Source organism: Rutidosis leptorrhynchoides, chromosome 7, assembly GCF_046630445.1.
Source record: "Rutidosis leptorrhynchoides isolate AG116_Rl617_1_P2 chromosome 7, CSIRO_AGI_Rlap_v1, whole genome shotgun sequence".
In the NCBI taxonomy this organism is placed as follows: Eukaryota; Viridiplantae; Streptophyta; class Magnoliopsida; order Asterales; family Asteraceae; genus Rutidosis; species Rutidosis leptorrhynchoides.
This window is the reverse complement of record NC_092339.1, coordinates 364,293,911-364,310,528: the sequence shown is the minus strand read 5'-3', so window position 1 is coordinate 364,310,528 and position 16,618 is coordinate 364,293,911. Positions and strand designations below refer to the sequence as shown.

Genomic DNA, 16,618 nt, shown 5'->3' with positions numbered 1-16,618 from the left:
AAAATTCATATTTTTAATATGTATGTATATAACAATTTTTAGATGATAAATCATATATGTATCATATTCAATGTTGTGTAGTGTTTGATATATGTAGTGTAGTGTAGACATTGGTAAAGTCAGTTGATTTTGAATACCGAACATAATTAAGGAAATAATAATTAGAAATTATTATATAGCAGTAATTACCCAAAAGATACCCATTTTAAGGGGTATTAGTGGAAAAAATGGGAGAATTAAAATCACGATTTCCAAGCAGTAAGTGCCTACTTACTTCTCCAATTTCACGTTTTAAGCTCTTGAAAACGCAATTAATTAATTTTTACTAGTAACTTACCAAACACTATTTTTTAATTATTTACGATTTGAAAACGTAATAATCAAATAATCAACATCTAATCGCAACCCCAAACACCCCCTTAACCCCACTAGACAACCCATAAATCTTGCAACCTCTGTGTAGAAAAAGAAATACCACAGCAGGGGTATCAAGACCACGGAGCAGTTACATCAGTACATAACAAAATTCCTTTCTCTACTTTGCAAAAGTCGAAGAATGATATAGTCTCTTCGAGTCGACCGCGAACTCCTAAGATAGAAACCGATTCGAGATGGCTAATCTCCCAAGAAATATAGAGTAAGAAGAGACTTTGGTTCAAAACCACTTTTTCATTCATATCTTCCTCCATGCAAATTACAGAATTTAAATAGCAAACAAACGGTTACTACTATGAAATGGAAATTTGCACTAAACTAACCCACTTACCTACTCTTAAGGGAATAATGGAAACATGCTAGTAATTTAAATAAACTACAACTAAATAAACTGACTACACTTCTAATATCCTAACATAATGGAACATGCATGAAAACACACACGTACAACCACAATTACTCTTCAACTGCTACCATTTGACCCATTAAACCAATATAGATCGATCCATGAGCCACTTATCCTTGCTCGTATCAATACCCACCCGTTAAAAATCAACTTTGTCCTCAAGGTTGGAGAAATATTCCATGGTGGCTTCGGAGGAGGTCGTCCATTAGTAGACTGAAAAAGTGATTTTCCGATGGCACGACAGTGAGCAGCATCAAAAGCATGTAGTAGCATTTGAAAAGTCATCCACGGTGGTTTAGGCTCGGTTTGAAGGACCACAAACTTTGGTGGTTTGTATTAGTGACCCGAGTCGACGAGAAAGGTAACAGGTTGATCACCAAGACGACCCTTATCACGCAAGGAACACGGGTAAGCAGATGATGGTGTGGACTGAACCGAAGTACGACTGGTGGAAGTGAATGGACTGTTGGTAGGGACTTCATGGTTTGTATTGGTGAGGACTTTTGTGACTTGAAAGTTGACAAGAGGAACGGTGTCAAGGGGTAGAGAAACTTTTGATTTTGTTGTCATGATTGCAACATTTGGGACAGGTGGAGCGTTGACATCGATGGTCGGTGGAGTGGAGTCGATGGTAGTGGTGGTGGTGGTGACATAGGTAGAGAATTGCTTGGCTAACAATTCAAGTCGGGTGTTGTTGACTCGATAAAAATCGTTCAGCTTATCCATTTTCTCCTTCATTTGCTCAACGAGGACACTCATCTCCTCAACGAAAGTCATAAATGACTCACGTTGACTCAATGAAAGCACCATTGATACGGTCTCTTCGAGTCGACCGCGAACTCCTAAGATAGAAGCCGATTCGAGATGGCTAATCTCCCAAGAAATATAGAGTAAGAAGTGACTTTGGTTCAAAACCACTTTTTCATTCATATCTTCCTCCATGCAAATTACAGAATTTAAATAGCAAACAAACGGTTACTACTATGAAATGGAAACGTGCACTAAACTAACCCACTTACCTACTCTTAAGGGAATAATGGAAACATGCTAGTAATTTAAATAAACTACAACTAAATAAACTGACTACACTTCTAATATCCTAACATAATGGAACATGCATGAAAACACACACGTACAACCACAATTACTCTTCAACTGCTACCATTTGACCCATTAAACCAATATGGATCGATCCATGAGCCACTTATCCTTGCTCGTATCAAAGAACGTAGAAGTTCGTTTCTGCTGCTTTTGTTTCCCGTGAATATCAAAACATTCCACTTGAATATAACTATATAAGTAAGAAGCTCCGAGTGAAATTTAACCGAATTACATGAAGAAAAGAAAACCATCACTTGATTTGACAGATTTCTTTTCAAGAAAGAGTAGAGAAGTATGAATCTTTTTGCACTTGGCACCACACAGTAACCTTGTTGTAGACCTTCATTAGTCCCCTACAACATCCACAACATCAAATTAGATTGACGATTCGTGGGGAAAAGGCGTAATTTTTGGCTACCAAATATAACAGTTTGTTTAACCTGGACCTCTCATCATATACATCAATGTAAACAGGAGTATTCCGAAAGGATAAGCGGGCCCGTCGACAAGAATTCATGGATCAGCCATTGACACCTAGCGTTCGTCTTCTTGAATTCATAAATGATAACCATATATAAACTGAGTGGAATTTATCTTACTTGGACTATGACAAAGCTAGCCCAAGAAAAGCAACCAGCAGTAATCATGAGAGATCCCTTAATCTGATCATGAGAACTTTTGGTGTTAACCGAAGATTGTTGATGAATCGTATGCTGATATGTCCATGGAAATTGAATCACGGGGCCCGTTATTAGTGTCATTATCATCGCTCCCCCAACCGTCACTAATGTACCTATGATCTTCCCTTGGCTATGTAAACTCTTCATCTTCACCTTCTCAAGTCTACCAAAAACAAACAAGCCCGGCCCATTTACATGTAGCCATAATAAACTGCCTGATTAATTAGAGAAAAAAATTGATTACCTTAAGATCCAAGCCATAACAAAAGTAATGGCAGGGACGATGTTACACATAGCCGTTGCAAAGGTTACCGTTGTTAAATTCATTCCAGAATAGTACAAATTCTGGTATATCACAGGCCTATTGTACAATATCAACCACCATATAACAATTATATATGCTTAAAATACTCTCTAGCAATTCAGACTTGAAAATTTATAACATGGACAGGCTACAATTTACAAATATAAGCATATTGTATTGTTTTGCAACAAGTATATATATATATATATATATATATATATATATATATATATATATATATATATATATATATATATATATAATTAATAGAATACATACTCTAGTAGTCCCAGAACCATAATCTTGATGAAGATGGAAATAGTCATTTTTGGCCTAACTTTCCTGTTTGGGTCAAAAAAAGCAATGATCAAAAAAATGATGGCATACAAGAAATAATTAACATGAAAGATCATACCTTTCAAAGAAGAAAGCAAAAGAAGCAAAGCAGAGAGCTGCAAACGTGTTTCGATAAACAGCGAAAGTGTAATGATTTAAGCCTTTGTTTAGTGCAGACTTAACCACTAATCCGTTAACTGCATATGAAGTCTGCAAGAAAATCATGAATATGAAAGGCTTGGTACGAACATACACCCGCTTAAAACACTCTTTAGACATGCTTCTGAAATTTTCGAGTTATGTATCTTGTGAGTACAGAGTGGATTCTGGTGGTATATATACTAATACAGTTGAAAAGTAGTCTTCATGGATGCATGCGCTTTGATTTTTTCTAATTTATGTTTAAATATTATATGCTTCTTGCAGAAATTTTAGCTATAAGGATCTTGCAGATAAGTAAGTTATAATAGTAGATATAAATAAGTAATACAGCTTATCAAGTTAGTCAAGAATAAAATAAGTAATAAGTAAATACATAGCATAATGCGTAACAAATTAAAAATGGTAGATCATCTAATTTATATAATTCACTACAAATTCATTAAGACATTGCTGTAAGATACCTGTAACAAAGTTTTAAAAGGTTGAAGGATCTAATAATCTCTGCAAATAAGTGTAAGACGTGGCACTCGTTGAAGCATGTCATGACGTACCACTCGTGGAAGCGGCTGCACTTGTAACCTTTTGTTGACATAACTTTAGCAATCAATAAACCACCCTTGTAACATACAACCAACACAACCATTAAGGAATCACATTAAGAATAAAACTAAGAGGGTGTTTGGTTTTTTATTAGATTAAAATACCTTTATTGCTTCTCCAACCATTTGAGGTGAGAGGTACAACCCTTGAAAAAAAGTCTTCATGATGTCGCCAGGTGTCGAGCCACAATCAACCCCGAGTCCCCGAGCAGAGAGTCGAGCTGCTGCAGCCTTAACCCATTTTTCTTTCCCTGCAACGGACCCACCGCATGGTGAAATTGTTCCACCGGGATTTTTAATCAAACTTCCTGCAATAAGATCTGCCCCATGTTTATCCGTTATCATAAATATCCGATTCGTTTCTAAGAAACTAAATAAAAAGTAAACGTAACACCATCGTAAGTTCAAGGGCTTTTGTGAATTCACCATAGCAATTATGCACCATAACCATACAATTTGGATTTTGCGTCTGCATTAACACTATTTTGTCACATAACACATGGAAATAATAAGAGTATAATGAAAAGAACAGTATAAGAGTAAATTAAAAACCTTGATAATGTGTATTGCCCTAGCTATTTCGTTGACACTTAAAACTTTTACGCCAAGAATATCCATATGATCTTTGAATAAGGGCACATTTAGTTTGAGGTTTTAAAGCAAAATCAAGAGCATCCCAATCAAGCCCCCCATCATCTGCAAGCTGAAACAAGTTGAACGGTTAATTTCCTTTAATAAGTTTGACCAACTAGAGAATTAAAAGATAGCCAAATTGACCGGTCCAAAAGTAAACAAGCCGAAACCAAGCTAAGTAACAACTTACTGCAACTTCTCGATACTTGATTCCAAAATCTTTGAGAGAACCTAATCCATTGCCATCTCTTATTCCTATAACTTCTTCCAGAGTATCGTAAGGAGCAACAACAACCGACAATAACTAAAAAACCGAATCAATCATTACAAAACTCATAATGATAAAATGCACAAAAAGATACTATAGTCCTTTGACGATTTAAAGTAACAAAATGAAGTGTTACCAAAATGAAGTGTTACCTCATCACCCAGCCTCAAGAAAGCGAAAAGTGCACAGGTAATAGCATGAGTTCCTGAAAAAAACTGAATTTAAACATATTAAGTCAACTGAGCATGTACAAATAATGGTAGAAAGAACCCATGATTGATTATTTATGAACTTGGTGAACCTGTGACCGGACAATTGCAGTTTCAGCACCAAATATAATAACAATCACACATCATACATACTAATTATAAAACTATTTAATGAAAAATCAAGAATGGTACGTACTAATCTATAAAAGTACATTTTATGCAACAATAACAAAGACATACACAAACAACATACCGATTAAAATCGAAAAGGGGAAACAGATCGAAACCCTAAAAATAAGCTCAATCATCATCAGAAAAATCATCACATTAAGTTACAGTATCTGCTCGAAAACATCAATAATAAGAATAAGAATTAATTATTATAAAATACCTGCAAATCGATGAAGATTAAAAACGGTTGATCGATGCTTCGTCGATTTTGATATAGATAAACTGAGAAAATTTGAAGGATAAGTAGCAAATACTTATCAAAATTAAATTCTAGGTATCCATTAGGTATGGAAGAAGATTAGTCGATGGATGAAGAAGATAAATTGATTTAGGGCATTTAGTCCTAAGTTTGGTCAGGATGATGGATCCGAATAGAAAATTTTAAGGTCCCGTGTTTTTTTTTTTTTTTTTCTTTTTTTTATTAAGGGTATTACGGGTATAATATTGATTAAGAATGATTTATTAGCTAATATTTTAAGTAAATGTTTAAGGATGGTTAGATCAAGGGGTATTGTAACGTAATTTTTTAATCTAACGGTAATTAAAAGGATTTTGAAAACAATTATTAGCTAATCTAGACTCTCTATTAATGTATATATAGTGATTATTTAGATTAATGACATCACCCACCATGCTTAGATTTTTTTCTTTTTCTTTTTGATTTTTTCTTAACAAAGGAATTAACCTAATAATGACATCATCATTTTAGCAATATAATAGAAACTATAGAAGATAATTGACATTGACATATTCCTTATTTCATCTAACAATTCACATTTTAGTTATAATTTTATGGATTATAATATATTTAGAGATGAATCAATTAAGTACTATCTTATTTTAGAGACATCATGTATTTTCTTTTGTTGTGCTAAAATAATGAAAACTTTATAAAAATCGAGAGAATACATCGAAGAAAGCAAACCAACCTGAAACAAGAGCTAACCCAAACTTGACTAACTACTCGAAAAAACAAAACCTACCAACCAAATACAAAACAAAGTAGAGGGCAAAAATTCCATACCGACCGGTGGGATCCTAACCATCTACCACACCAAAGGAAAAACCGACAAAACTTTTTAAAGCTACACAAAGTCAGTAAAGCACACAAGAATCGCAACTAACAAACAAGAATCTCACATTCCCTCTACATTAAACTTGGCTAATTCGGCACCATGAACCTTCTTAACCTTTTTCCTAGCTTTTCTCATATTTTTGACGGGTGTGGGTCGAAGAATCTTCCCATCAACACGCAAATGATTGGAACCTTTCAAAGCATACTCACAAATAGCTTGAAAATTATTCGAGAAAGAACCACCCCCATCCAAATCAAGAGGGAACAAAGTACTACCATCAACCTCACAACCAGACGTATCTTCTTGAGTAGGACTTTGAACCGCATCATTAACATCTATATCTTCTTCCCCATCTTGCAAATTAAACGTCACCCTTTTCCCGGCTTTATTAGAAGATTCTTATCGGACTTGGGGTCAAGCTTACCTATAAGATTAAGATCGGGAATCACCGGTAAGTTAACCGATGTCATAACACGAGCCTCATTTACACCGCCATCATCAATATCCCTTGAAACTAAATTGATCGCTGCATCAGGAGTATCAAGAACATCAACCACGTCATTTGGTTCCATTACATTTGGATCCATAACACAATCAACCGCTGCACCATCCCCTTCTTCTTCCAGACCCCCGTGCCCTTCACCGCCACAACCACCTTCGAACCATTCACCTCACCATTCAAATCAGAACTTTTAACAGAAGCCGAGCATTCCAAACCCAAACCCTTAGCTTCTAACACACTTTGGACTGAATCGACCGAAGGAAAAATAGACTTAGGCAACTCAATACCCATACTAAACCCATCGAAAACCCCAAAACAGCAGATAGCCGGATCAGCACCTTGAATCATCATGTATTTGAAAATGATTTTGTAGGCTACATAAACTCATATACCAAAATTACCTAAAACCTCATAACAAAATTACTTATGAATTTGGAAAAAATAAAATAAACTTAGGAATTTGCAAACGACACCTCTAAGGGCCGTCGTTAAAATACATAAATAACATGTATAAGGCAGTTACATTTGACTTTAATGTGACACTTTTTAAATTTTACAAATTTTTTATGCACCTTAACGACAACTTTTAAAGATGTTTTTAATAATATAAATTATGTTAAGAAATATTTGTGTCATTTTCGTGTTTGAAATTTAATGTATTACAGTATTTTTATGTCCAAAAAATTCACCTGTAAACTTGACAATTTCCAATGTTTTCGAGTACGACATAAAAATTATTTAATAATTCTGATTATGTAACTAAAACCAGGATCAAATTCTTCTAATAATGACGTTCAATCTGAAAATGATATATGTTTTAATGTGAAATAAATAATAAATAAATTATACTATACAAGAGTAGTCACGGGCAGTATTGCAAAAAATGAGATTAAACGGCGATTAATCAGTGATTAAACGGAAATATAACACTTCCATTAAGTTTAATGTAATTCGCTATAAAAAACGGTCAACGCCGATTAATTCGGTCAAACAGGATTAAACGGGATTGAACTGGATTAATTCGGTCAAAAAATTTATTTAATCAATTATTCATTTTTGAAATTGTTATATCTAATATATTTATAATTATTATTTATTTTTATTATATTTATTATTAAAAGTAACATTGGTCAACATTCGATTAATCTCCGATTAATCTCCGAATTGCCGATTAATCCTTCAAATGTCCCGACCGATTAATTTCCGAATAGCGTTTTTTACAACCTTGGTCACGGGCACTTGATCCCTGATCTTAAATCTTAAAGTATACCATAAAATTAAATTTAGTTGTAACAACCGTATTGAGAGCCTGGTTAATTATGAAAGTTACCTTTAATGTTTTGCAAGTAAAATGCTTATAAGTAAAGTTATAAAATTATTAATATATATAATTCACATCATATGTGCATTCTTGATGCATTTTCTCAGATACAGACTCATTACAATCCACAATTAGAATGACAACAACAACAAAAAAAAAACGTTTTAATAGAAAAAACGATATGGTGTTTTATCCCAAACTTTATACAATGTACAATTTCTCGGGCTCCCCGTGGGTGATAATATGAAAAAGAAGGAGAGTTGGGCCCCGGTTGTTAGTAAATTTGAGAAGAGACTTTCGGATTGGAAGGCTCGTTCGGTGTCTTTTGGTGGGCGTCTAACACTTGTCAAAGCGGTACTTAATAGTCTCCCGTTGTACTATTTCTCGCTCTTCCGTTCTCCGCCATGTGTAATCAAACATCTTGAGAGTGTAAGACGTTCTTTCTTTTGGGGCGGGTCGGGTAATAAGTCAAAAATGGATTGGGTCAAATGGGATGATACGATTCTACCTTACTGTGAGGGCGGACTTAATTTGGGTTCTCTTAAATGTAAAATTATGGCTTTGATTGGCAGGTGGTGGTGGAGGTTTAAAACCGAAACCAACTCTTTGTGGGTCAAAGTCATCTCGAGCATTTATGGGTCTTCGGGTGGACTTATACTTAATGATCCATCTCATTTTGATTCCTTTAAATCAATTTGGAATGATATCATTAAGTGCGGGTTTGACATTGAGAAAACTAATGTTCTGTTTAGGAAACTTTTTGTTAAAGATATAGGTGACGGTTCCTCAACATCTTTTTGGAATGATACTTGGCTTGGAGAAGAGGCGTTCAAACATAGATTCAAGCGATTGGTGAGATTAGAAAGTGACTTGGCGGCTTCGGTTAAAGATCGAATCACTTCGGATGGGTTAAATTGTACGGGAAATTGGTCTTGGGTTCGAGCTCCTTCGGGACGTGCTAAAGGGGAATTGGAAAGACTTAATGAGCTACTATTAGGTGCGGTCATCAACCCTTCGAATCATGATACATGGAGGTGGAGAGCGGGAAACAACGGGAACTTCACAACAAAGTCATTAACGGTATTGATTGAAGAAAAAATCATTCCTCGGGGTAATAATAATGTTGAAACTTTGAGAAATAAGTTGGTTCTAAAAAAGATTGAGGTATTTGTTTGGCGCGCTAGGAGGAAAAGACTACCAACTCTAGTGGAATTGGATTAAAAAGGGATTGATTTACATTCGGTACGGTGTCCACTTTGTGATGACGACATCGAATCGGTTGACCACTCCCTCTTCTTATGCAAGCATGTCATCGGCGTATGGAACAAAGTGTTCATTTGGTGGGGCGGCTGTAACTTCAACCCCCGCAACGTGGGGGAGTTTTTCTCGGATACGGGGCATGCTAATTCAAGTGTGGGAAAAGGTATTTGGCAAGCGGTATTGTGGTCAAGTTGCTATCTTATTTGGAAAAACCGTAATCAAAAGGTATTCTCAAACAAGACTTGGAATGTACCGGTTGCACTCAATGAAATTAAGTCAAAAGCTATGAGTGGGTCGCGAAGAGGTGTAAAGACAAGGCTATCGACGGGCATAATTGGATTCACAATCCCCAAGTTTTTCTACAATAAAGGTTGAGTAGAGTGCGAGCTTCATATTGCAAGTTGTCACCTTGACATCTTGTAACACATTGTATGTATATAGAAATAGATGGTGTAAACTGTCCAATGTAATTTGAGAATTTGAGTAATAAAATTTATATTTATATTTGCCTTTAAAAAAAAATAATAAGTATATAAATATAAATGTTACTTGAAGATTAAGAAGAAATAAAACAGAAGAACAAGAAGAAAGAATATATACATATAAACTCCATGACCCGGCAAATGTAACCAGTTTACCCATTTTCATCCCACTTTATTAGCGTTTTCATTTACACTATATGTTACTCAAAACAGCTGGCCCGATTTGGATACAACGTAAAAGACCCGACTGGTCTCAAATTTAACAGAAATGGGCCAACCCGGCCCGATTGACAGAAACATCAGAGTTAGTTAGAATCATATTCCCCTTGGTCACTAATGATGACTTCATCCTCCTTCAATGAAGCTAACGAATGCATCGAAAGATGCGTGTGGTACTGCTGGACCACCAATACCGACGCCATGGTTGAAAACTCGGGCGAGATCAATAAGTTTCCGATGGGTCCCATCTCCGGGCACTCGCTTCTTTTTCTCATTGACGCCGCCAGCTCACCTTCGGGCATTCGCCCGACCAAAATCAACTGACACCGACTATATTCACGAATGACGCCAATTACTTCGGTACCATTTTTAACAACTCGCTCTTCGTACTTATTCGATGTTTCTTTCAAGAGTTTGTCCTTGAACTCGTCGATCACCTCATCGTCCATTGATCGAGCTTCGATGGAGTTTGGTTCTTCAATGTCAACAGTAATTGAACCCGAGTTGGTTAACTCACGGTCTAGAATGAATCGAACAACGACTAGGTTAATCCCGGGGTGCTCAGCCATACGGGCCCCGTAAGCTAACGCCTCGTGGTCATCATGACCACCAAAGAAGAAAACCGTCACAAGTGAGTCTACGTTACTTGCCGACACGTGCGAGTTTCCACCGAGCCCACGGTCAACCAATATACTAACCGAACACGGAGCGTGCTCCAAAACCTTGCGATTAACGTGCCTGAAAAAAAAAAAAAACATAGATCAGTAAACTAATGACCGCAACTAACTCCATTACAGATGTTTTTTTACGGATTTTGCTAACGACGGCCCTAAGGGTTGTCGTTAACGTGCTTTATATTGTTATACAGTTTGATAACCGTCAGTTAAAAAGTTATTTATAAAGCATGTTAACGACAACCTTACTTATTCTAAAAGAAAAGGAATTAGCAACTAACTATTCATACGTATATATACGAAATAAAACTAACTTTCACATACCTGTATTCGGCTCGGGTTGTCTCGAGTTGACCATCGAGTCTCAAATGCTTATGAAACGGGAGAACGATCATCGCTGCTTTTTTACTCTCGGCCCCGTTACAAATGTCTTCGTGCATACTCGATATAGCAGAGATAGCAGTCGTGGGTCGAATCGAGACTTTACTTAGCTGCTCAAACGCTTCAAAAGCCACCACGATCTGACCGGATTCAGCGTCGGAATTTTTCTTCCAAAACGGGGACCCGTTTTTTCGAGCCTTATGAACCATGAGTATAGCAGAAGACCGCTCGGTTAGCTCCATGAGGTGCATCGCGTGGACCGTAAGTGTCTCTTTTTTCCCGGTCCCACGAGAAGCTTCGATTAGGTTAATCATTGTCGGTAGGTTTCTGATTCCGTGGAAAGTGAAGAACATACGGAACGGGCTCGAAGTAAATCCCTTTCGATAAATCGTTCGTTGTTTGTATTCTGATTTTGTATGCCTTTTTGCTGGTTTATAAACTGCAATAACCGAAGGTGTCGTGATGAAGGTCGTCACAAGAGCCATCAGAACCAATATCGCGAATGTTTGATCATTCAACACCTAAAAATTACAAAACAAAAGATTAGATTTTATAACGACGAATAATAATTTATAATATAACATGGTAGTGAAAATGTGTATTGATATATCCACCATCATTTTTTATAAATTCATCATAACTATCATAAGTGTACATTAACAGGTTGTACAGTACAGTACAACATGTTGTATAATGTGAAAATACATACCCCACGGTCTTTTCCGATGTTAAGAACAATGAGTTCGACCAACCCTTTAGTGTTCATCAAAAGCCCGAGTGCAAGGGCCTCGGAAAACGGTACTTTGCACCATAACGAAACACCAACGGTTCCGGCGATCTTCCCTAAACACGCGGTGCATATAACCAAAACGAGCAACCCCCATGATTGAAGCCCTTGGATCGATGCAACATTCGTCTTTAAACCACTCGATACGAAATAAAGTGGTAGAAATAGTCCCGAGACGAGATCTTCAACCTTTTCTACTAACGCCCCCGCGAACGCCCCTTCTTTAGGGATAAGAACCCCGACCACAAACGCCCCGAAAAGCGCGTGAATCCCGATCGAATCGGTAACAAAACCCGCGGCCAACACGACACCTAGAGTAGCACAAACATAAACCTCGTCCACGGGCTCACCTTCGGGACATCGTTTAGACATCCATTTAAAGATCGGCGGGATCACAAACGAGCACAGAACGATAAAAGCCGAACCACACAAGAAAACCCATAACGCAACAAGTGGGGACCGCCCGGTGCCCGAGAGTGCGACAGCCAAAGCGAGTAACACCCAAGCTGCCACGTCATTAACAGCGGCTGCTGACATGGCCATTTTACCGACATCGGTAGTCAACAATTTGAGTTCTGCTAGTATACGCGCTAGAACAGGGAAGGCGGTGATGGACATCGCGACACCCATGAAGACTATAAACGGGCCTTGGTTGACCCCTTTAGAAACGGTCCCACGAAGGATAAACGAAACACCGGTTCCTAAAATAAAGGGAAGTGAGATTCCGGCCACAGCTATCGAAAGCGCTTTTTTCCCGGTTCGACGAAGGGATTTTAAGTCGAGCTCGAGTCCAACTAAAAAGAGAAAAAACAGAAGCCCGAGATTTGCGAGCGTGTCCAAAACCGGAAGACTGCGTTTAGGGAACACAGCATGAAGATACTTTGTGTTACGGCCCAGTGCCGATGGCCCGAGTAAAACGCCACCCTGAAAGACAAAAATCACATCATTAAAAACATTGGATATGTTGTCTGATTAGAATCACACATGGGCTGAAACGGGCGGATTGGGCTTATCTAAACTGGGTTGAGACTACAATAATTATTAATTACTGTATAACGTTAATGTTAATCTTTGAATACAACAGTTTAGGAGACTTGATGTTTTCAAAATAAGAGTTCATGTTACCTTCAACCAGTTACCCATATAGCTATGTTAATTTGACCCATTTAGCGTAAACAGAAACAAAACAACCCGTTAAAAAGTGAGTGAGTAGAAATTGACACCTTTATAAAAAATGTAACTACTTTATTACTATTTCAAGAAATATAGTATAATTGTATCAATACACCATGTGAAAGTTCATTTGACTAGGCATTAATTAATCACAACACTGTTTCTTGTTTGTTTATTATAATATGTATCCTGCATTATTGGTCTATTTTAATCAAGAGATCATGTCAAAAGTAAGCAAAACCTAAGGAAACTACATCCTTTTTTAAAATATTTCGCCGCAAAGATCGTAATTAAATTATACCAAGTCAAACCTAATAAGCTAATAGTCGTGCACAAACTCATTAAACTTTTGCTTAAACAACAAATGATTCTGTAACGAGCATACAACGAATGAAGTAACTTACAATGATTTCAGCAATGACTCGAGGCTGCCTTAATGGTTTCAAAAGGTAGGCAAGAACACGAGTGAGAACGAGAACAAGGCATATTTGTACGATTACTAAAGGGAGCGCGTAATCGAGTGGGTTGTTTCCTTGAAATACCCCTTCTGAAGTAGCCTTCATAGGCGGTGGACAGTGAGAGTTATTAGCCATTTTGAACTACGATAACTTCTTTATAACCGGAGCGAGCTTTAAATCACAACACCTCGATCTGCATTAAAAAATTTACGAGCTTGATCAAACTTTACAATTTTACATATTACATTAACAAAAGATTTGCAGGGTATGCATATTTATGTCCATTCATATTAGTGCATTAGACCCAGTCAATGTATTCAACCAAGCCCTGGTAAAGGTTAAACTTTTCAATACGTATAAAAAGATAATTTAACTAAAAGACTTCGGACGGAAAAAAAAAAACTTCACACAAAACCCTAGTATGCATTTTTAATACATATGAAAAATAAATCCTACTAAAAAATAGGAAATATTAGGCCTTTCACAACTTTGGTAAAGGTCCCTGTTTGGTTGAATACTTTGTACATGCTTCGAAGACGCCTTTGGTAATCCAATAATTAGCCCTAAGTAGACCCAAACGGGGCGGACCAGGACCCATAAGTCAACACGCGCCAAAAATACTGAGGGTCGTATATAGCCAAAACTAGGTTCATACTATGGAAGGTTGTCTAGTTGCACAAAAACCACTTGTCTTTGTAATTGACACAGGTCACCAAATTTGGATCTTGTGAAAGAATCTAATTTTGCTAGTAATTAGGTTGTAAACCAAATTTGGGTATGCTCCAAAAAGACCAACCAACAAGAAAGTAATACCAATTCAGAGTTAAACAAAAAGACAAATAATTATTTTCAAGTGGGATTTTCTTTTTTTTGAAAGGCAAGATGAATATAATTACTCAAAACATAAGTTACAAGTGGGATTTTCTTGATAACAATAAAAAACAAAACTTTATATTCCCATTTAATTTATAATTATATTATATTTTTATATTCATATATAACTTCAGTTACATGCATATGTAAAGAAGATCAACAAATGCATTCATTGCAAACATATAATATATCACAAAGAGCCACATGAAGTCTTGAATTTACATAAATTTTAAAAAATTGTTCTGCAATAACACTTTCTTGATATTTTACTGAAAAGAACAAAATTTAAATTCTTTTTTTTTTTTGCATTCATTGTTTTTACAAACTCTAAAAATATCTATAATCTGCAAACTACCCAAAAGAAGATACGTGTCTCAGTGATTAGGCAAAACTGAAACCAATTCTGAATTTGCATGCATTAGTCTATTTGAGGGTTCTAACTCTGAAATTACCTTTATACCCCCACCCCCAAATTTCCCCATTCACCGACCCCACAAAATCCCGCCCTCCTAAATTCACGTTAAACTCCTTAATTCGTTCACACAAAATAAGGATGAAATCAAGATCGATAATTTAGATCATGCCGATGTAAACACACACATTGATTCAAAAATCATGAAAGAAAAACACACTGGGGACTAAGAAATTTAGATCAAGACTCGAACTTTTTTTGTGGGTGATCTTTTTTAAGTTGAATAACATCATGTAGATGTATACCCACATTGATATTTCAAGAATCTTGATTAATAAAACAGTAAAACTACCTGAAACCGACAAAAGCTGAAGCAATCGTTGAAGGGTTCTTATACTAAAAGATTATTGAGTATTTTGACGGTATCTTTTTGTGAAAATTGCTTGTAATTGAAACAGAGAAATTAGGGTTCCAAAGAATGAGGAGAGTGATAAGCAAGTGTTCTCTGGCTGGGCTATGTGTTTTGATTTAAGAAAAATATACATTGGGTTTATATCTATTTATAGATAAATAAATTTGATTTATTGTAGATATATCAGTTTTAATTTTAGTCAACTTCTAATTCTAACTAATTCTAAATATGATCCATCTCTACACTTGTGCCTTTTTAATTCCTATTTTATCGATTATTGATTAATTGATTACGAATGGTAGGTCGGTGTAGATAGATGATTAAAAATACCCGGTCAATAAATTTTTGTTATCTTTCTTTTTTCTAAATTAAGATTGTCATTTGTATATAAAAGTCTTTGTATAATTTTATAATTATCATCATTTTCAATTCAATAAATTACGATTAGGTATATCTTTATTCATCTTAAGATAACACTAAATGTTGTCGTTAAAAAACTCTTTATTCTAATTTTACTTACATTTTCTTACATAAATGAGAAGAAAAAACAAAGAAATAAAACGAAAGAAAGAAACGCCGTTGAAAAGGAAAAACAAGGCCAAGATCCCAAAATCAACAAAGAAACTAGAGACAGCATCCACACTAGGAACAACACCCGAAAGCAAAATACACGTGAAGAACTCGCGACATTCGTCGCCTGCTGTCGAAATTGTGAAGAAGAAAGTGATCAGAAAAATGAAATTATCGTGAAGAAGGATGGGAAGAGTTGATCCATGTAAAAGAATAAGTAGAGAACATGGTAAGCAAAATGTCAGTCGTACCCGTCGGTGAGATACTGGAGATGTGGCGACGCAAGTACACGATTATGGTTTCAACAAGATTAAGGTGGAGCATTTTAGGCTTTAAGAGAGAATGAGTCTTAAGAATACTTGGTCTCTAAGAGTGAAAATATTTAAGAGTGAAAATGTTTAGGGTTTAAAGTTCGTCGAAGAAAGAAATAATATACTCCTTTATGACCACATAGATGTACAATGACTTCAAACTACTCACAAAGCGGTTCATTGCTCTGACATTACTATTGTAACAGACAGAACCCTGGGCTAGAAGTAAGATGACCATTTTTGCCCTTAGGTTTATATATTTGTTAATATATGTGCTTTTATTTTAATTATATGTTTAGTGTTATCTGATGAGTAGTTAAGACCAGTTTGTGATAAGGGTCAC

At 36.1% G+C, this 16,618-nt stretch overlaps 1 protein-coding gene and 1 pseudogene across 1 annotated transcript; both read right to left on the bottom strand.

Annotated features, from left to right (window-relative positions):
- Positions 1-3,205: 3,205 nt before the first annotated feature.
- LOC139860471 (uncharacterized) lies at positions 3,206-7,293 on the bottom strand (annotated as a pseudogene).
- Positions 7,294-10,146: 2,853 nt separating this feature from the next.
- LOC139858123 (cation/H(+) antiporter 18-like) lies at positions 10,147-13,832 on the bottom strand. Its single transcript, XM_071846976.1, has 4 exons — positions 13,644-13,832; positions 11,989-12,990; positions 11,223-11,800; positions 10,147-10,962 (listed from the first exon to the last, which is right to left on the bottom strand). Exons 1-4 carry the CDS (start codon positions 13,830-13,832, stop codon positions 10,311-10,313), a joined length of 2,421 nt encoding a protein of 806 aa, XP_071703077.1. The 3' UTR covers positions 10,147-10,310.
- Between the last annotated feature and the right edge of the window lie 2,786 nt (positions 13,833-16,618).